Source organism: Telmatherina bonti, assembly GCF_933228915.1.
Source record: "Telmatherina bonti genome assembly, chromosome: 7".
Classification (NCBI taxonomy): domain Eukaryota; kingdom Metazoa; phylum Chordata; class Actinopteri; order Atheriniformes; family Telmatherinidae; genus Telmatherina; species Telmatherina bonti.
Window position 1 is genome coordinate 14,376,568 of NC_136625.1, and position 22,402 is coordinate 14,398,969.

At 39.8% G+C, this 22,402-nt stretch overlaps 1 protein-coding gene across 1 annotated transcript in view; it reads right to left on the reverse strand.

Moving 5' to 3' along the window:
- Positions 1 to 3,268: 3,268 nt before the first annotated feature.
- The window catches only part of LOC306758125 (receptor-type tyrosine-protein phosphatase mu), a gene marked incomplete at its 5' end in the record, with an annotated part of 173,186 nt that continues 154,052 nt past the window's right edge, over positions 3,269 to 22,402 (reverse strand). The window contains 11 exons of the mRNA XM_079243337.1: positions 3,269 to 3,394; positions 6,871 to 7,006; positions 7,222 to 7,385; positions 8,703 to 8,828; positions 11,204 to 11,335; positions 12,119 to 12,292; positions 12,692 to 12,841; positions 14,741 to 14,876; positions 16,239 to 16,393; positions 18,942 to 19,058; positions 21,330 to 21,427. Coding sequence (XP_079099463.1) covers positions 3,341 to 3,394; positions 6,871 to 7,006; positions 7,222 to 7,385; positions 8,703 to 8,828; positions 11,204 to 11,335; positions 12,119 to 12,292; positions 12,692 to 12,841; positions 14,741 to 14,876; positions 16,239 to 16,393; positions 18,942 to 19,058; positions 21,330 to 21,427 — 1,442 coding nt within the window. The 3' untranslated portion in view covers positions 3,269 to 3,340. The remainder of the gene's footprint in view (positions 3,395 to 6,870; positions 7,007 to 7,221; positions 7,386 to 8,702; positions 8,829 to 11,203; positions 11,336 to 12,118; positions 12,293 to 12,691; positions 12,842 to 14,740; positions 14,877 to 16,238; positions 16,394 to 18,941; positions 19,059 to 21,329; positions 21,428 to 22,402) is intronic.

The window sequence follows — 22,402 nt, forward strand, 5'->3', positions numbered from 1 at the left end:
GCTCTGCATTGTTTGTCGGCTACTTGAGAACACAGAACGTGCAGAAGTGCTGAACCACTGCTTGTCTTAACCTGTAGTCAGTAAAAACAGGAAATATGTGCCGTGATTTACTGAAAAAAAATGGAAATATGTTATGTTAAGCAAAAATGGCGCTTGAAAAATATTGTGTGACTACATTTATTCCTGCAAGACACATTACATAACTTTCTGACCTTCAAACGCCACGTTCTGGACTTGCATGATGCCATGACATCTTTCTGTGCATTTCTGGAGCAGTTGCAGCCCACAAGCATCTCTAGGCAGAGAAAACTCGGTATAGAACCTTTTCTACCACCGTGTAGCATTGCAGCTGAGTTTTGCTTTCACATGCTAGTCAGCTTAAATATAAAGACACCAGCTGGTTTGAACGTGTGTTGTGACTGTTTAACCAAAGAAACGCAAGAAAACATTATCAGAGGAAAAGAAAGAGGAAAAAATCAGAGCAAGAGATAATAGAAAAATCAGGATAAGACTGTCTTTTACTGGCTGGAGCGAAGCTAGTCCAAGTAGGATTTAAGATGGAATGGTGACTTGGCTGTCGATAGGGGTTCCTGACAAAGACCCAGATCAACTAAAGGTTTGCTTGTACTAAAATGTGTTAAAAATCATTGCACAAGCAAAAAAAAAAAGTACAAACTGATTTACTAATGGTGCACACTGAGGAAAAACATGAGAAAAAAAAACTCAGAGAACTTCAGAAAGCATGGAGAACCACTGATGAAAAGTATTGCTTCCTAAGACATAAATATAAAAAACATAAATAAACATAAAAACCATAAATATTGGAGTGATTTAAGACTAAATAGTACTTTACAAGACATACTTAGGTTCTTAGTAATCAATGTGGATGATCTCTTAATGGATGACAATGCATGTTTTGATAAATTCTAATTTTGGGACAAACTTTACATAAAAACAAAATATCTTTATAAAAAAAAAATAGGGACATCTCTTTAAAGCCTATGTTTTTTTTTTTGTTTTTTTTAAACAAGCTTATTTTAGAAAATTGCAAGGGGCAGTTTTAATTTAGCACAGACAACACCCTCAAATCATCACCTCAGAGCTAACTGGAAAATTAAAACCTTGAAGAGATGCATCGTGCATTTCTGAACTGCTGTGCTGGATGCATTATGACATCATGATGCATTATGACGTCATGATGCAATATATTAAAAGGGTGTTAAATAAAAACAACGATGACAGGATGAATAACAGCAGCACCTGGTTTAAATAAAGCAACTTATTTCAACAACACATTATAAAAAAGTGAATGTGAAGTTGAAGTTACGCTTCTCTGAAACGGTTTCTAAACATTCACAAAGGGACTAGCTGGCTGGACGCAGCAAACAAGCCGCCGTGTTTTTATAAATAAGTTATTAAATCCACGACTTTGGAGACGAGCAAGCTACACTGGAGGAGAGTTGTTTTATTGGAGCTATATCTTCTGCAAATATCATTACCCCCTAAGCTCAGGCAAGACACCCATTAGAGCTTTTCTTTCTTCGTTTTTTACAGTTTGTACTCATGCATCCATAATAAAATATTTCAAGGTTATGATTGTAGGACATAACCTATTATCACTGTTATTTTGATTTAAAGTATTTTTGCTTTTAGATTCCCAGACTATAATTTCCTTTTTAAACAAAAATATTTTAGACTTGAGTGTTAGCGTCATAAACTTTGCAAAGAAAGTAAGAAAATATGTTGGTTGAATTAAAAGAAAAGAAATGAAAAATAAAATTTCTTAGATGTTTCTTGGTAATAAATCTTTAACAAATTGGCAAATTCTGATGGTCATCCCCCAAAACATTATACTTTCCTTACAAATGTGCCACCAGTGATACCTCACTGGTTTTGCTGCTATCTCCAGTGTCCGAGCAGCTCTGCAGAAAATGGCTTAAATTTGTTTTATCATTCAGATACTTTAAATTCAAAGAACTGTTGGTTGCATGTGGATTTTTTAATTCATGCTCAGCTCCACCAGATGTCACTGTTTTGCCATCTTTTCTAGTGAGACGTGTTGGTCAGCTGTTTCTACTTACCGTTATCACCTGCATATCATTATGTCTTTTATTTCCTCTACAGTGATTGGCTGGAGTGGCGTGCTGGGATGGACATAAGCCAGGAGTGCGGAGTGCTCAGGTGGAAGTCACTGCCAACCTCTCCACCGGTTCCTTTGGGGGTGTTTTGACTTGGGAGTCTCCAGCAGTCCAGTTTTTGGTTTTGCTTGTTTGGTTTGATCCTCTTTGTTTACTTCCTGCGGCCCATTGCATGGCTGGTTTGAGACTGCTCCCTTCTTTTGCTTATTTCGGCTTTGGTTACCGTAGTTTTCTTTAATAAACTTTGTTAAATGTCGCTGTTTGGCTGTGGTCTCTTTTATATGCTATGATTCCTACTCTTCAGCCGTAGCATTGTTTTGTTTACGGATCATAACAAGACACGAGACACAGAACAATAATCCAATGTTTATATTGTAGATACATTTATATACCTTTTTACTTTACAATGGATTTTCTCTCATACAAGATGACCAAAGAAAACAAAACACAAAGGAATCACACAATAGAGTCAACAAACCAAACCTATAGAACAAATGATTGTCACTTACTGCAAGTCACAAAAAAAGTACGTACCGTGAATAAATAATCTACAGAAATATGTACAATATGCACAAGAAGAATTCAATGGAAGTGCAAATAAAGCTTTGGATTTCTGTACAGGAAAAAAGGTAAGCAAATGTAGCCAGCTGAGCCAGCTGTCCCCAACATGAAGCAGAAGTCTTTGAAAATTCAGAAATTTACAAGACATTTAGTAATATTTAAACTTTGAGCTCAGTGGGTTGAAACAGAACTCAGAATAAAATGAACACATTACAATATGTACAGCGTATCGCATTCCACTGAAAACTGGAGTAATTAATGTTTGTCATCCAATGAGGATCAAGGCAATAACCACAGGACAACAGGCAGCTGAGCAAGAGACAAAAAGTGAGAAGGATCCAGAGAGGAGGCGACCCACTGCAGAGCAAATGAAATAATTCACTGTGTGCCTGCTGACTTCCTTCAGCCACAACTGACAGAAACAGACTGGAATAATAACAATGTACAACTCTTCTGCCTTTCCCATGTAGACCATAAAGAAGGAAGAGACTGGTCAAAGAAGTTGCACATATGATCATGTGTGTACCTCGATCCTGTCGGATTGGTAACACAATCTATTTTAGCATAATGAACAAATGTGAGCTGCATTCATCTGTAATGTTCAAAATGTTTTGTTTCTGCTGGGTGCAGAAGGTCCAAAGTTATCCAGAGTTCAAGTACTCCAGCGCCACCTCATAGCAGAACTTGTACTGGTCCTAGGAGATGAGAGGAAACATAAAAACAAATGAGATGTGAAGTCTGAGGTCAGATCAACATGATCAGAAGGCAAAATGTGTGTAAACTGGGTTTTAGTGTTGTGTAACACAGTGCTTCAGAAAAACAGCGTGCCACAAAGGAAGGATGAAACATCCACAGATCCAACATCTCTGCTGCTTGTACCATAAAACAGCCATTCATATTGAATTCATCTAATTAAAACATTACAAGCGAACAACAGAAAGGACTGGCAGTCCTCCAAGCCAACTCCGTTTTGGGCCTGATGCAACCTAGTCGATGCTACGGAGCCAGTGGAAGCCTTTGTTTACTCCACATACCAAGCTTGCAATCGCAGAATTCACAGATGTGAGTATATTAAACCCTGATCCGCACATACAGTAGTATGCAGAGGCTTCCCGTAGTTACTGTTAGGATTAAAAGTAAACAGTCTTGGAGAGGGATGAAATTAAAGATGACCAGGTTATCTTATATTTAGAAAGATTAATGTACAATAAAGTTGGGAAATTGTGGAAATTTGAAATAAAAATAGAGTTTAATGATTTGCAAATCATTGTTAACTTATATTCAACTGAATACACTACAAAGAGAAGATAAACAATATTCAAGCTGATAAACTTCATCGTTCTTTTTTTGTTTATATTCACTCATTTTAAATAAGATGCCTGCAGAATCTTCCATGATAAACTGGAACAGGATCAACAAGGCATTGGAAAGGTTGAGGAACGCTAAAAAATACCTGTTTGGAGCGTTCCACATGTCAACAGGGTAATTGGAAACAGGTGAGTGTCATGATTGGGTATAAAAGGAAGCGTTCTTAAAACACTGTCTGGTGAGTGGAGGGTTCATCAGGCACAGGTTGCCAGTCCATCACAGTGAGGCAGCCAACCACTCAAACTCATACAAAGTTAGAAACAAATCAATACGTACTTCAGTATGTCTTGTCATAAGTATTTAAGTTCTCTGACAGGGTTCAGTATTTAGAAAATAAACAGTACATCATTTGCCAAAAGACCTGAAAATGAAAAGCAGATGGGCTCTCAACCAAATCGGTTTATCAGAGTTTGTTTCTTCCAGGAGCACATTTATGAGGTTGGACACTGACGAACAGGAAGACCTGGCTCCTAGTCTCCACTCGAATTCACCCAAGAGTCTTCTATCCTGTTGAGGTCAGGACCCTGTGCAGACCAGTCATGTGTCCCGTGTGCAGTAATGTTGGAACAGGAATGAACCCTTCCCAAACTGGTCCCATAAAGGTCCTAAATCTCTTAGTCTCTTAGTATCAGAGGTCCTTTCACTGGAACTAAGGGGACAAGCCCGGCTCCTGTAGAAGTTCCCCACACCATAATCTCTTCCCCATCAAACTTCACACTTGGCACAATGCAGTGTCTGGTTGTCCTGGCAACCTCCAAACCTAGACTTGTCTGTCAGATTGCCAGATGAAGACGTGTGATTTGTCACTGCAGAGAACATGTTTCCAAGTCTCTGGAGTCCAGTGATGCAGGGGTTCAAACCCCTGCTTCCAACGCTTCGCATTGCACTTGGTGATGTATGGCTTGGATGCAGCAGCTCAGCCATGGAAGTCAAACCCCCCAGCTGTCTCGGCAGTGTTGTGGAGCTAATCTAAAGACCACATGAAGGTCTGTAGTGATTTAAGGGTGGCGACCTCCGTGCACCATCCACCTCAGCATCCGCTGAACAGGCTCTGCCATTTTACAGGCTGCCACTTTGTAGCTGAGCTGCTGCTGTTCTCAAATGCTCCAACTTTGTTGTAAAACTGCTGACAGTTGACCGAGGAGCATTTAGTAGTAAAAAAATGTAACGACTGGGCTTGTTGCACAGGCAGCATCCTATCACAGTACTACGGTGGAATTCATTAAGCTCCTGAGAGCGATCCATTCTTTCACAAATGTTTTTGCAAAGGCATCTGCATGCTTATGTGCTTGATTTTATACACCTGTGGCCTTGGAAGTGATGGAACACCTGAAATCCATTATTTGGATGGGTTAGTGGGTACTTATGGTAATATCGTGCATGTTTTTAGCTGTATGATGGACCGTGTACACCTGATCAATTGTGACAAATGTGTAATGTGCACTTTTACAATCCTTAACTTAAAGCTAAGACACAGTATTTTTTGTACTTGGACTTAGCACTAACTCGTGACTTAATTAGGTACATTTTGCTTGTGCCAGATTGGACCCCATTTTACATTCACAGATGGTTACTGTTGCCCTCTATTTCTGGAACCAGTCTGCCTGTTCTCCGCTGACATCAACAAGACATTTTTGTCCAGATCACTGTCACTTGCTGAATATTTTCTCATTTTCAGACCATTCCCTTTAAACCCTAGAGATGGCTGGGTATTATAATCCCAGTAGATCATTAGTTTCTGAAATACTCACATCGCCATGTCTGGTATCAACAACTATGCAAACTCCACTTGCAACTAAAAGTGAGAAAAGGTTTTATCTGGTCTGAGAAATATATACAACCATCCACTGCATCTGGATTTGGTGGATTCATAATATGTTATGAATAGGTATTATTACATATTACTGTGACTTTGTGCAGCTTGTGGTGATCACCACATGGATGAAAAGTTGATACATTTAAGTTACACTGGGTAAGAAAATGTATCAAATTATTGAAAAATCAAGTAAAAATTTAAATGTTACTGATACTGCAGGAAAATATTCAGAATTTGTCTGCAAATATCTTTATGTTTAATTCCTCTGCGTTTTTTATGCTTAACAATGATGCATTTAAAATAAATCGTGCACTTCATCTTGCAGTCTAAAAACAATCATAAAAGATATATTTTTAAAATTTGTAGTTGCATTAAAGAGTTTAGATGCTGCAGTTCTCCTTGTAGCTGGCAGTGTGTTCGGCACAATGTTTATTTGTTGCCATGGCAACGCTGGAAGTTGGCATTCGCCTGTTTTTTCTTTTCTTTTGATGTAAATTGAATTCTTTTTTTTCTGCACAGTTCTGGAGGGTTTGGTTGTATTATTCTGGACTGCTCTTAGGATTTTGGCCGTTGTTTGATCGCTGTGCTGCTGTTTCTGTGGGAAGAGGTTTGCATCATGGGTCATGTGACTGCGCCACAGAAGTTGTTCACTGAGCGCCAAAAAGAGTCAAGTAATGATTGAGACATCGGGGGGAGTTTTATGCTCTTAACAATTCTACTACTAGTCTACAAGGCGAACATGGTATGTTTGTTGAGATATTTCTTTAGTTTATTGATATACTGTAAACAAGGTTTACATTGAATATTTAAAGCGTAAATGTTTTTTCATATATTTTGTAATTAGAAAGAAATATTTTGAGCCTTGAATTTGAAAAGACATTTTTGTCTTTCAGTTTTCACGGTGTTTTGTGGTTCCGAGAATAAAGAAACCTATGCATCAGTAAGAAGCGTGGACTCTTTATGACCAGAGTAGTTAAGAGTCCTCACCAGCAGGTCCACCATGTTGGGTTTGTTGTTCCGCAGCGTTTTGACAGCATGGAAAACATCCACAGAGCGCTGGTGCTGAAGCATCTCACACACAATGCTGATGGCACAAAATGTCCCGCTGCGACCGCCTCCGTTCCTGCAGTTGTGACACATCAGAGAAAATTAAACACAAGTTAAGATGAGTTTTATGGATTTTTTTCAGTATAAGTGCTAGTGTTGACTACAACACAAGTCAGAGGAGTTTGAGGTGTTTGTTGCAGTAATGCTTTTCAGTCAGTAGGTGGAGATGTTTCATTTTTAATACATGCAGCGACCAACACTCCTGCTGCACTTTGGTGTGGAGAAACTTACAGACAGTGGACCACAGTGCGTCCTTCACCCCCATCATATTCCTCCTGCCACTTGTCCACCTGTCGAATGAGCTTGAGGAAGGAACGTTTGGACATGGGCGTGTCTCTGTACATGGGCCAGCCAAGGAACTGGAACTGCTGCACCATCCGGTAACCATCCTGTGGCTGCATGGCAAAGACAAAACAGATATCCCATGTTAGCTGGCACGTGAAAAGGAGGGTTAATCAAGGCTGTGCACAGATGTAATTAGACTGCATAGATGCAAGTTGAAGCTAAGCCCGGCTGAAGCTGGACAGAGATGGATAAAGAGCATAAAGAGTCACTCAGGAGATGAACGTTGAGATATGACAGCTTGATGGATGCGCACAGCTGCTCCTGGAAACAGACAGTAAAACAATCTACAATACAGACACACTTAGACGTGTCGATCAATAACACTTGTCAGTGATCATGTGTGATTAGACTGCATTGCTCTTAACAAGCGTCTGCCGGCCAGAGATGATACAGCATGTTAATACAGGGACCGTTATGGACGTCCGAGTGCCGACTGTCTGGATAAAGAGCTTAAGCGGGTGACTGCAGGTGATTCCAGGAACAGTCAGGATCCCGTCTGTTCTCTGATTTCTTTTAGCTTCACGTTAAAATGTCAATATAACCTATAACAGCTGCTGTGTTAGGAAAACGTTATTTCAGGATGTCAGTCATCAAAATTCTTTTGTTCATCTTAATGAAGAGGTAATAAATTTATGTCTTCTGTGCATATAAAAGGATTTAACCCATATCCAGGAGGAGGATTAAAACCAACTAACCAGAAACAAACATTCAAACTGGGCTTTGACCTAAGAACACAAGTAACAAGTAAACTTTGATTTTTAGTGAGGATGACAAGCTACAAATGGAGGTGGGACAGGCAGTTTAGGACAATGATTGCCTACGTTTTTGACTTTTGGACCATTAAATTGTCACAGGCTCTAATCACAGGCTGTGTAAGGACACCACTGATCTCTGAACATGGATGTTGTTTTTTCTTTTAAACAAAAAACATGCTGTGTGTATTTTGAATGGGCCATTACATTTTAAAAATGTGTTTATTTTTATTGTAGTTTTGGTGAAATAACTTTTTCAAGATTCACATAAATTAATGGGAAATTTTGATTTATCCCTTTTTGACCACAGGTGAAAATTTCTCAGACTGTCTGAAGGATTTGCAGCAATCACACCTCGGTCCAATCACTGGTGCAGAGGTGTACTTAAAGAAAAAAATGACTCTGCCTCTGCACAGCTTGAACGGACATGCCGGTGTATGAGTGGGAAGTGTGAGGTGTGCGGTTACAGGAGAAATTGGCTGTTGTGATCCCCGCGGGGAAGACAAAGAAGTTGCAAAAACTATATATATATAAAAGTTACACAAAAATTTGCAGCAGAGTCTGGATCACAAATTCACCCCCCCTTTTAAGAATGACCCTTCTGTGTTACCGTACCCGAGCTGCATTGTAGATCCGAAATATTCTGCTGATGATGTCCTCCTCCAAATCAGCAGAGACGAACTCCACCTGGATGGGCCCGTGGCGGTGAACTCCATTTTCTGGCCAGTACTGTGGACACAACTAAACAGAAAAGGCACGTGCACACACACACACATGCACACACCAACATTTACAGGCACATCAACACACAGACAAAAACAAAAAACAAACACACAACACAGAAGATGACTTATTAGTTTAGTTACAAGTTAGTGGTACTAATAACTCCTGAAATGAGAGCTTTCTATTAATCAGCGGACCTTTTGTGTATCGCATCAAATTGAAATGTGTCATAAATCTCTTCTTCATCTCTTGGAAATTATTCGCATTTTCTTTGTTTCATAAAAGATGGGTTTGTTTTACTCATTTTCAGGCAAAAAGAAAATACAAACAAAAATCACAAGTTGATCAAAGGTTGCTTTCATGAAGCTGATTTTGTTAGTTGTATATTTGGTTTTATTTTATGTACCAGTTTCAGATGAAAACATCACCAGAAATATGATTTATGATAAAACTGCAGCTAAAAATAGTACCAAACATTACTGGTCAATATGCAGACCTCAGCATACAGAGTACTTCAGAAGACAACTTTAATCTGACATATTACAATAGATAAACATACTGTAGCTGCACTTTCACTCTCCATGTTATTAACACAATAAAATACATTAGAAAGTTCTAGATAACAGGAAGCTGCTGTAATTTGATTTTACTGACATCATGCGAAGTATAGAGGACAGGTACAGAGGATTGTATCAACATCAGCCAAATCATGTAATAAACACAGTGCTGTAATTCCAAACAACAATGTGACACTTGCTTGGTCACATAATGAAGCAAATGAAGGGTATTTAAAGTGTCTCGCTTATGCACATTTCAGTCTAATTTATTTTAATATGCAAGTCCAGAAGGGCAAGAAATAATCAAGCATTTTTCACAAACCCCTTCATTCACTTTGTATTGATCCTCTCAGATCAGCCTTTGCCACAAACAAGTAAACAGAGAAAGTGCCGCCCTATGCCTGCGTCTGATTGGTCAACTGCTAGGAGTAGTTATACTGAGCAGTAAAGGTGGGTGTGGCTTTCTTCTCATGAACGTGCTTAACCTAGAGAAAATGACCAATCACTAATTCCCTCCCCCGGGACGTCACTAAAATTTCGAAGTAGAAAAAACTCTAAAATCAATCATTTCCATCGCCATAGAAACCGAACGCAGAGCGGCTGGAAAACTCAAACATGAGTTTAGGTGATTAAAAACAGTGCCGCTCATATGTCTGATGAGGATTCAACACTGTAATACTGTAAAGAGCTCAGAAAACTAGAAGTAGTGTAATAGAGCCCCTTTAAAAATGGGCTCTACACCACTCTGAGACATAAGACATTGCCAAATTTAAACAGCATTTTCATCAAATAGCAAAAATGAATTGTTGCTAATCAAGAGCATCAAGCTGTAGTCATTGATAGTACGACTGGCTGCTCTGACAGAAAATACGAAAGTAAAAAGGGACAAAGACCCCCCAGGGACAGCTTCAAAAGAGCAGCAAAACCTTCCCTGTTTCTGCTCCTCAGGTGAGAAAACCCAGTTGAGAACATGCACCTGTGAAGCACGCCGCAGTTCTCACAGCTTTAAATCAAAGAAGTGGAAGTGTACACACAGATGGACACGCTCTACACTGACAGACGTTCCTCGCTGCAGAGTCACACAGTCATGAGCAAACAAGAGGAAAAAAAACAAACAAAAAAAACACACAACCTCAGAAGAATGCAAATTACACGCATGAAAACTTGAATTCAGAAGGCTGTACAAAGATACACTCACTTACTTTCTCTAAACACACAAAACCACAAACACATATGCAGAAAGTGTGGCAGCTTAAGCACCACTTCCGAGCTTCCTTTGAGAGCCTGTCAAAACTTGACAAATTCAACAGATGCAAAAACAAAGATGTTGATGGAAAAGATGGCAAACCTCTTCCCTCGCCTCCATCTACACCCCCTGCCTCCTTTCCCACCTGTGCTGCTTTCTTTGGCTGGTTGATGGGTTGGCTACAGTGAGAATATTGAATGAAAGGCCTTTTCTATGCAGCCAGTCAGTCAGTCACTGAGGGGAAGGGGATTTGGTGGGGAGAGCTGCCTGGCTTCAGGCTTTGATCCCTGGGTGTTATGACAGAGCCGCGGGCTGAGAAATCTGGAGAGCCTCTTCTCCAGGCTTGCCTTCATTTTCATTGCATCCTCTCTGCAGCAACTTCATTTCAAACACACTCATATATACTGTTTTTAAACACAGATACATCCACGTGTGTGTGTGTGTGTTTTCTTCTCTCTAGGTTTTTACATCACTTCAGATAAGCAAAACTGCTTCATGTGTCATCTGCTTGTGAGTCATATTCTTGCAATATTCCTTGATGGTTGTTGTGCGTTGCCAAAGTCTGAGCATGTGCATCAGGTCGGGTTTACCTGGGCTGGGTCCACATCATTGAGCATCACTATGGATGTGCAGTGGTAGTCCAGCACCAATCTCCAAAAATCCTTCACTGTGTTTGGCAGCGGGTGCTGAGTGACGATGAACGCAGAGGGTTGCTTGTAACTCTGGAGGAGGAAGGAACCGGAGGATAAAGAAAGTAAGAAATGAAGTGCATACACCTTGCTGTCTAATTATCACTCATGCCATTTCTGCATAAAAACACGTTGAAGCATTTCTGAAACAACCCCCATCGTCTGACCTGTCGCCTTCTGAGAGGTGTTCCCTAATGGAGAGTCCTTGTCTATGGAAGTTAAAGGTGGTGCTGTTCACTTTTAATGTAGTTTCTGGCTCTTGTGAGCTGAAAGGTCACCTGCTCTATTCAGACGAGAGCCAAAAAGTCCATCAATAAACACATGCCTTGTCAAGGTGTTCTCTGTTAGGTCCTTTTTTTTATTTAATAACACCCACAAATATTTCTGTACACGGCATTTTGTCTGTTTTATGTTGTCATGTGTATCGATGTGTGTTTAATACTGAACAATACAATGAAAGATCTGGACATTTTCTGCATGTTAAAAAAGTCAAACATTCAGGTCTGAACGCTTGACATTCAGAATATAAAATGTGCTCATAAAAAATGGAAATCCTAACATCTGACATTGCTACAGTTTGTTGGCATAATATTGTTTCTGTCCTTGTGTCTAGGGAGCTGAGAAGAGGTACTTAGGCCACTTGCAGCATTTCAGAATCAGCCACACACAGAGAGGTCTGGTTTGTTCTGTATAACAGGCTGAAATCATCACTAATATTTACCTGAATAGGCTGCAGGTTTTACTGTTAGCTGCTTTGACCTGAACTTGAAACAAATGCGGTGAGCATGAATCAAACGTCTAATGTTCAACTCTTACATCCATGAGGGCAGCATTGATGTAGTTCGAGCTCTCCCCGTCTATGGTGATCAGAAAGGGAAGGCAGCGATCTGGAGGCAGGACGTCCATGCAGCGGTTCTTCTCATGGTTCCGAGGCAGCAGGGCGATGCTGCAGTCCTCCACCCGCAGCGTGGGAGTCACCATGTTCAGAGTCTGGTGGGTTCAGGCAGATTACATGCTGTCATAGTGAAGCAGGAAGGTAGGCACTTTGAGTCTTGAGCGTGCTAATTATCTCCCACTATGGTAATTAACAATGCAATTCTTTAATTACATTAGTTACATTAGCGATCGCTCTGACTCCCCTGATGTGACTGTGATGAAACTTAGGGGGACGATGCATCTCATACAACACTGATTGGTCCAAAGAGGGTTCCTACTCATTCAGATTAATGCGAGGGAATACATTTGCGACTGATTAGCTCAGAGGGGGACCGTGCCATTCATCAAAATGCAACATGTTTACTGTTGATATAAACTTATCCTCCATTTGAGATCATGTTTTTTGAGGCATGTGGAGACAGTTTTAAGATCTTATGATAAATATATCCTCACCCTAAATTCCTCCTTGATGGGGCTGGAGTTGGTCTGTGGGTCCAGGCGGTTCATGTCGTAGTAGACAGAGCGGAGCTGGCTGGCAGGGATGGTGGTGTCGCCACAAAGACATGCCTCCAAAATAGCATCGTGGATAAAGACATACTGCTCCTGAAAGAAATGGCATCCTCATTGCGAATCTGTCAGATGTCTGAGACCTCTAAAGAGCTTTGCTGAAACACAAATAGAAGTTTTTTTTTTTTGTTTTTACAAGCAGCAGAAACATACAGGCCGGGGATTGCTGTGCTATTTTTGCTAGAAGAATTCCATGACCTTTTCTTTACCATCCCCTTTTTATTTAATAATATTTGTCATTGTCTGTATTCAAAGGTTACATTACATATTTTAGCATTTTTTGCAATAAGTCTGATTTGATTTTCTTTTAAAGCTCTGAATTGATGACTTTTTTGAAGCCTGGTAGAGGTATTTATTTTGTTAAATTACTTGGCCTTTTATTTATTTATTTATTTTTTATTTTATTCCCTAACCTCCACTTGCATGGCTCTGATTTCATAAAAAGAATTGCTATAATCAATGTATGATCATAACTGATGTCTCAAACTGAAAAACAACCTTTACGGCATAATAATGTCGTGCAGGCTGAAGCAGGAATCGCTGCACATTCCCTCCCCAAGTCACTCACTCAAGCGGTGGAGACACTGACACATCTTGAAGCTTGATGTAAATCCATTCTGAAGTGACATTTTCAGCTGACACTTTCTTGTCACTTTATACCAAAATCCACACACATCCACAGAGGTCACTGATTTACAAGCTGAAAATGAAACATGCGTTGCTATTTATAATTTGTTTAGTGCACAACGTGAACTGTTGACCTAAGCGATAGTGTCCCGGGCCGGGTCAGATATTCAGTTGTCCGTTCATTTACAGGTAAATAAATTTAATCTGAGCTCAGAGAATGTAAAAAATGGCGTTTTGTCTCGTTGGAGAGCTGGTGCTTGGCTGCAGGCTGAGTTGCTGTGCCAACAACCCGGAACACCTGCGAGGGAAAATCCACACTTACACACACTTTGAAGGTCACTGAACTTCAGGAGAATGACTCAACATTTGGTCTCCAGTTGCTCAAATCCCAATCTGAACGTCAGCTATAAAACATTTGCCCATTAAGTCCAATGACGCTTGTGATTTAAAGGGAATTACGGGGAAATGATGCATTCAACAACGCTATGGACACCTCCAGATGGCCGGTGTTCAGGAAAGTCCGTCGGTTGTCCACAGTGGAATAAAGCTGGAAGATGAGCCAGGAATGTTTTCAGGCAGTGGTATGAACTAAATCCTCTGTTACAAGCCTCTAAACCCTTTTATTGTAGCACATATTGCCAAGCAGTTGCACTTGGCTCCCTGGGAAACAGTTTGTGTTGCACTTCTATTTCCTTGGTAAGAAATTATCATAAAAAAATTAAAGACGGCACAAGTGATGTCTTGGTCATGTATGATTAAACCTGCCTTTGAGATTTTAAACATGTCTGCTGTAAATATGATCTCCCTTCACATGTTTATAAAGCAGAATAAAACAAGCAAAGTACTTGCTTTACAGCCATCTGATGGAAGGTTTTTAATATTTGGCTGGTTTAGTTTCATAATGACATGACCCAGTGGAAAATGCAACACTTGAATGGTAGTTAAACGTGAATAACAGCAAAATTTTTTAAAACCATTACGTCTCATTATAAGAGATAATTGGTATCAACAGTAGCAAATGGTTAAAATCTCTCATGTATCACTTCACCTGCACAGTTAATCATTATTTATTTGTCTTTGAAAATTACTAAACAAAAAAAAAGTCCTTTCTTTAATAATTCTGGAGATCTGTTTTAGAAGAGCACAGAAGTGGGGTATGTGGTAAGAATTATTTGTGGATTCAACTTAATCCACATTTAATAGTCACAGCCTGCTAAGCTACATGCCCACTCCTCCATATTTCCCAGACCAATCTTTGTGGACAGATCTGGCTCGGCAGAGACCACCTTGAGAGCAGATTCATTGTACCTCAGTCTGGACCATGTTGACCCTCCGTGAGCGCAGCTCCCTCACGCAGTTATAAATGTCCACCACGCCTTCCCTCTCCGCCATGTCCAGCATGATGTCGATGACTATAAAGCAGCCTGTTCGCCCGGCGCCAGCGCTGCAGACAAATACCAGAGGTGTATCTAGTCAGAGATGTATCACATAGTATAAAGCAAGTCCCAGTGGACACATTTTTAAAGTTTTAACATAAAGATAGTACCTCTGTTTTATCAATTACTAATGATTTAAGCCTTACATTGTTGTAAAAAATACAATACTTTTTCTCGTGCAAGGTTCAAATGAAATGGTTTAGACAAAGGCAATGCTATTTTTGGGCTTCTGTTTAAAAATAACACTTACAGTGAAATTAGTATTGGCTATTTGAACCATTGAGTCATAGTAAAGGTAACATTAGTTAAGATTGGTAGATATCAGTATGTATGTTACTGGTGAGTAATAAATGAAGATGACACATAGGACAAATGAGAATGTTTCAGATGCGTCTGAAATAGAAACAAAACACTTTCTGGATGAATATTGCCATCCTTTTGCAATGGTGCAGCTGTAGCTCTGACACTCTTTATGTTAGCGTTATCTTTGATAATTACAGCTCTAGAAAATTAGTAGTTTTAGTGCAGAAAATTCAGATGATGTCTCCAAAATGGCCATTTTAGCACAGTTTGGCCCATTTTTTTCTCAAATTCCTCACATCGGAGGACATCAGCTCTCATAACGTTAAAAAACATCTGATGTATAATCTTAAAAATAATCACTTTAGTTGGCAACATGTCAGAAATGTTGTGAAAGTATCTGTCCACAGTGTCTTTCACAGATGGGGGGGGACCTCTCACATCTTTGCTTCTTGGCCACACAGGGATGCTGTTTTATATCAAATTTAAGAGAAACTTTTTCTCACCTTAAACCTGCAAAGAATTTAAGGATATCATCATCTGTGCTCTAAAATATCAATAAGAAGTTAAGGGAATCCAGAGAAATCCATATACACTTGGGAGAAAACTGAAAACCAATAGCGAACAGCCGAGCTCTTCAACCCTCAGGCAGCATTAAAAACAGACTAAATTCTGTGGTGGTAATCACAGCATGGGCTTAGAAATCACTGTCAGTGAACACAACACGTTGCTACATCTTAAAGAAAAGCCACTTAATACTCTAAGATAGAAAGAAAAATACACAATTTAGAAAACACAGCCTCATATAAAATAGACTGATGAAGTGAAAAACTATCCTGCGATTTGACATGTCAAAATCTGAAATCATGTTGTTTCTGTGTAATTTTTCCATCCAATTGAACTTATTTGTAGGTTATTCAAGATCTTTAAAATACCTACAGTTTGCTTATGTGTTCCTTTAAGTTGCATACTTTGGAAATGAACATGGATTTAGACACAAACACAGGAATAAACTGACAACCACTGGCAATGAAAAAGAACAGTCATGCGCCTTTTCAGTGCACACTAACCTGCAGTGAACCACCATGGGCCCAGCGTTGGTCAGGGTCTTAGACTTGACTCTCCTAATAAACCCCAGCAGGCCTGTGGCGTGATAGGGCACGCCGTGGTCCGGCCAGCCCGTAAAATGAAACTGTCGAATCTCCCGGATCTCATGAGCCCCTCTCTGAGGAACAAAGTCATCATGTTAAACACACAGAGCACGGCGGCAGACTTCACAGATGCACTGAGATGTGTGCAGATGATGTGAAAGGTCCTTCTAAAGCAAATATAGAGCTGAATAGAATATAAACACAAACTTCATGGACATGGTAGAAGGGTGGCTGAGCAGAGTTTCCATTATCTAACAGCAAATAGTGTGTTCAAGGTGAGTGTACTCGCATTTCTTTAACATTCCTCACGTCTTTGCCCTACCAGAGATGAAGGACTGAACCACCTGTTGTATTTATTATCTGACAACAATGGATGGACATGAAAACACTTCCTGCAGTTCTTTCAAGTTGGAATTCAAGTGTATTTCTCAAGATAATTCAGAAATCACAGTAAACTACAAAGCTTTAAGTGTGACTGTAACCCAAATTACAAGCTTTGTTCTCTATTAGTAATTAACAAACATTTGAAGGAAGATTTAATGCCAGTAAGGATCCCCACTGGGAAACCTTTCCTTCAACGGCACCAGTATAAAGTGATAATGTGTTAAGTGAAAATACATTAGATGACTGATTACTTTGTGTCTTTATCTTTAGTATACCACAAAATACCAAAGGCTTGTTGGTGTTCAATCAGTTCAGACATCATTTATTTCAGTCAAAACTGAAAGTGGAACTCAGATAAATTTCAGCTGCATTCAACTTGTAGTTTGTTGAAGAGTTTTGCACAATGGTAATTTTTAAACACGAACTACTGCATAGAAATGCACTATTACCCCACCAGCGGACATTGTCCCTTTCAGAAGAATTTAGGTTACAAGCTGTTTGGGAAGTTTTAGGTGGCTAAGGAACACATCCAGAAAAGGGTTTGTTAATTTCTCATCACCAGTCTAATCCCTGATGACAATCATAAACCCAACTAGTCTAAAGGTTCTTCTTTAACTGAAAAATGCTTTCTTTGTACTATGACTCATAACACAAGAAACGAAACAGAAAACTGGCATAGTTGCTAAACAGCTAGTAGCTGTTAGCAGGATGTCTGTTTAGATTGGCAGTTTTTCCACTTTGCTGTTCACCAGGAGCAACATTAACAGCTTTATGTTGACTAATACAGTAAAAGTAAACCTATTTATCTTCTGACTGAGGCAAATGATTAAAGACACATTTTTAAAGGATACCAATTACGCATAAAAGTTTCCTTGTAGTCCTTTGAGGGACTCTTGACATTAGAGCAGTCTTATGTTTAATCATAAGACCGACTCAACATAATAGGAAGACTATTTTTAAGAAGAATATTTTTTTCTTAATTTTGAGAAGCACCTTGTGGGTTTTTTGTTGTTGTGTAAGAGTCAAAAACAATTGGTCTTTTTTCCCTACTTGCTGTAGAATGGGTCACACTATCAGATACAGATGACAAGAACACAAAGTTAGGAGGCAACATTTGAGGAAATATTACTTCAAAATCACTTCAAAGTTTGCAGGCTCTGCATCCAGCCATGTTGCTGAAGAGCCTGCAACCTCTGGTAGCAACACACTTCCAACATGAAAACCTTTATGTGAGCAAAACCTACACAAGCATTTTTCTTCTTTATGATAAAAACAACAAAAAGTCAAACTGCAGATTTTTGAATGAAAAAGAGATCAAAATTCCAATTAATTCACTTGCATTATTGTAATATATGTATATATATATATATATATATATATATATATATATATATATATATATATATATATATATATATATATATATATATTTTTTTTTTTTTTTTTTTTTTTTAAATTTTTAATTTTTTTAAAAAAAATTTTTTTTATAAACAATGACAAAGTAACATTGTATTAATGAATTTAGGTAAAATGCTGTAAACTTTAAGAGCACTTTGTAAAAAAAAGCTTGCAAAGGGCAGAAAACCTGGAACTAATCGGTGAAATACAGAGAACCTGATATTAATTTACATTTAAGACATTTAGTAGCGTGGTCATGCTTATATAATATGAATGATCTGTTTATAAAATACTCATTTGAATAATAAATTAAGCAACTACTTAAAAAACCATTTAAAACAAGTCCCTATGGGCAGCCTCTCCTTTTTTTCTGCAGGTCTTCCTGATTAAGTGCAGTTGTACATGTTGTTCTGTCTTTCCTGTCCTCTCCTCCCCAACCAGTCGAGGCAGATGGCTGCCCTCCATGAGCCAGGTTCTGCCGGAGGGTTTCTTCCTGTTAAAGGGGAGTTTTTTCCTTCCCACTGTTGCCACATGCATGCTCAGGATGGGGGACTGGATCGAAGTCATGACTCGACGCAATCAGTTGGTTTCTATTATAGGATATGTATGAATTGGCTCCAAATGATGTGTATGTTGATTCATATATGTAAAGTGCCGTGTGACAACATTGTTGTGAAGTGGCGCTATACAAATAAAGTTGAACTGAATTGAATTAAAAAACAAGTTTTGATTTGCTCCTAACCAACCAGCAGGCAGCATAAACAGCATGTCTGTTCAGTATCACGTCAAAAATGCAAACAAAAGATGGTAGAAAAACAACCATGCGGTTGAAACGAGTACCTTCTCCACAGCAAAGGTTCTGATGACATACTCTGACAGCAGCTCGGTCTCTATCAGCGTCACCTTGATGTCTCTGTAGATCTCGGTGTCATCAGGCCAGTACTTGCAGCATTTCACCTGAGAGTAAGAAAACCAAGGCTTTTACACAAAATCCTAAAACCCTAATAGATTCTGCAATTAATTTCCATTCATGTTGCTTTCATTCACTGCACATATTCATAATTAAATTCTTGCAAGTTGCTGTGCCATCACTTTTTCTCCCCAATGAAGATAATTGTCACATAACATTGCCTCCAATTTGCCACCTGATATTTCAGTTTCTCAAGCGTTTCTTTCAAATCGAAATGAGATTTGCTTCATATTAGTTTCTGCCCCCCGGTCAAGGATCTGCTGTAAATGGGTATCTTATGTATCAATGGAGATTTCATCCTCAAATTATTGCTTTTTCATTCTCACACAGATAATGTGAAAATGAGTCTAAAGGTGGACTGTACAAGGCAGAGCAGGCTGCAAGAAGGTGGAAGATTTCTTTACCTTAACATTTAGACTTGCCAGTGTAAAAAAGCAGGACAAAACAGAGAAAACACAGTGTTCTACAAGTGAATGGGGAAGATATAATGACAATCTAGAAACGATATGAAATAATAAACCCTCAGCTGTTTAAACAGATTTCCCAACAGAAATCTAAAACAGCCCACTGGAAATATTACTTGGATTAGGTATCATAAGAGTGCAAAATTACCCTTCCCCCTTTCCCTTTCACTCCCCTGTTCAATTAAAGTGTTTATACTGGGGGAGTGAGACTGGTAATAGAGATTGAGATCACGGAGGTATATCAGAGGATGATAATTTTTGATGAGGGATAAATGCAACATCAGCCACAAGTAGATTCAATTTTCCTTTCTGGCATCTATGTGCTGATTACGAATGAAATGAGATTTTTGTTTGTGGGATGACACAGACAGAGGGGGGCTTTCAGGTCCATCTCTCTGACACCCCTGATGACTAATCCCCGATGACAATCACAAATCCACCGTCCGCTTCCAGCTAGATTGAATTAGGCAAAAGCCATTACCTTATTAGATCACTCTGAATCAGACGCCTGGTTTGGAGGGAATTAGCCTTTGGGCAAAACTACGACAGCGTAGACACAGATGTTCTTTTGAGGGGGCTCTCCTACAGGCATCCTGAACTCATTCACTCATATGGATAAAGTGTATGAAAAAGAAGCGCACAGAGCATCACCTCATCACACACATCGCCGCGTTAACTTCCAAAATCAAATCTCTCATACATCAAAGTGTGCCGAGCGCCGCCCATACGTGCGGAGCCAGCGGGGCAGAGGCTGTGTGTGCTTGTCTGTGTGCGTGCCAGGATTTCCCAGAGTTCATCAGCAACTGTGCTGAGCAGATGGCCCACTGTGATATGGAGGAGTGATTTTATGGGGCCCTCTGTGGAGCCACGATCTCTGTGACCAACTGCGCCTATACCGTCCGCCATTGGACAAGGTTCATATAACAGACGGTTTGGGGGCCAGGGCCCACAGAGGATGCCACCGCAGCTAAGCAGGTGTGGAGAAGGTGTGGGGCGGGCTGGGCTGGGCTCAGCTACTGTAGAAGAAAGGCTTAATGAGGTATCTAGAGATAGCCCCATGAATCATTATCAGCTCTGGTGCATTTAAGCATCACCAAAAAATGAATATCAGCAAAATCAAGGTGTGCACGTGTTCAAGGGTTTTTAAATGCTTTTAAAATTCGAAGAGAAAAATCCCCTGGAAGTCAAAGCATTACTCTGTACGTTAAGATCTTCCTTTTCTTTCAATTATAACCCAACCAGGAGGAAACTACAGCTCGACTGAAGTGGAACAAATAAAAGCGAACTGGTTCTGCGTTAGTCCAAATGTTTTAATAGTCAAAGAAATGTCTAGACTCTGCCATTTGTTTGAACATTATGAACTGCCCTCACGACTCAATAACAGTCCCTTTTCGTCCACTGAGGACAACATTAAGGGATGTTTCTGCTCTGAGGAGCGTGGTTGGAGCTGGCGGCTTCATCGCTCTAATCTCCTGTTACGGAGCCACTCAGATGAGACAGTAGTCAGTCGCCCGGATACCTCTCCAGTAATGAAGGCCATCAATCAGTTTCTTTTCACTTCTCACTGATCAGATAGCTGAAAAAAGAGCTGGCGGCACACGAGTCCCATGTCTCACTATGTCAACAGAGACACACAGAAACATCTGGGCACTATTGTTAAGAGATGAGAAAATAAATAAATAAAACTAAAATATGGCTCAGGTTGCCTCGAGATACAATCAAGCTGTCAGTCGACGGGGAATAAGATCATCTTATTTCAGATCTGTGGTTCAAATGATTGTAATTAATACCCACCCTGCCAACCTCCACCAGGTTGGTCACCATGACGATGGCTGCTGTATTTTCTTGCCAAACCATCCTCCAGAAGTCAAACACTGTCTCCTGCATGGGGCCTTAGAAAATCAGAAAGAGAAGGAATTCAGCTGTGTTAATTCAGTTTTTCCTCCAGTCTACCTCTACATTTAGTGTGTTTTGGCTCCCCTTTGCTGAAATCAATCAATTGTTTCACCTTGTTAATATGTTTATACCGTGTTTTTTATGTTTTACAAGACAAACCATGAGCAAAATCAGTCAGGAGCACTTCAGCAGAGATTTCTGTGTTTCTGCAGGACACCACCATAAGCCCGACCAGCACAGATCATTTAGAATTCACACTAACCAATCCTGACTACTTGCTGCTAGCAAGTTGTAGAAGAAGCCAGCAAAACATGCTGCAACATGTAAGTTCAGGTGTTTTCGTCAGATAGTTGGATTGGTTCGCGTCACTGATATGTTTTGTTTATGATTTTTAACATGAAATGAGGTTGTGTAAATGTTTACCTCTTTCTGAAGATGATAAACTATCAACAAAATTGATTTAGTTTCTTTGGGGACCTGCTGTGTCCCATTAAAGTTACCACAACGGACAGAGGTTGCCAGGTTTTGCAGACAGCTGCTTCACAAATCTGTCTAATAAACAAATGGGTTTTGCCACTTAACTAATTCTAAACCACTGGTCCAAACATTTATTTGGGGAATGCAAATATCAGCGGGCACATCTAATCATTTTACTTCTTTTAATGAGTTTTCTCTCTAGGTGATGGAGCTGATAGCCCTCTGCTACTCCGCAGCTATCGCTGTGGCTGCTGGGACTCCAGCACCCCTGTACAGCTGAACCATGGACGAGCGATCTGGTAGAACTGAGAGCCACATTTACAATGTAATAAGCAAACAGTCATATAATAACAAGGGCTGCCACTCTTGCTCACCAAGTGCCAGAATTACACCATTTTCACAAGGTAGGCGGCAACTGTTGGCAAAGCTGCAAGGTCCGGTTGACCAGGGCAAAATGAAGTGGAATAATATTTTCCAGCTATGGCTCAGGCAGT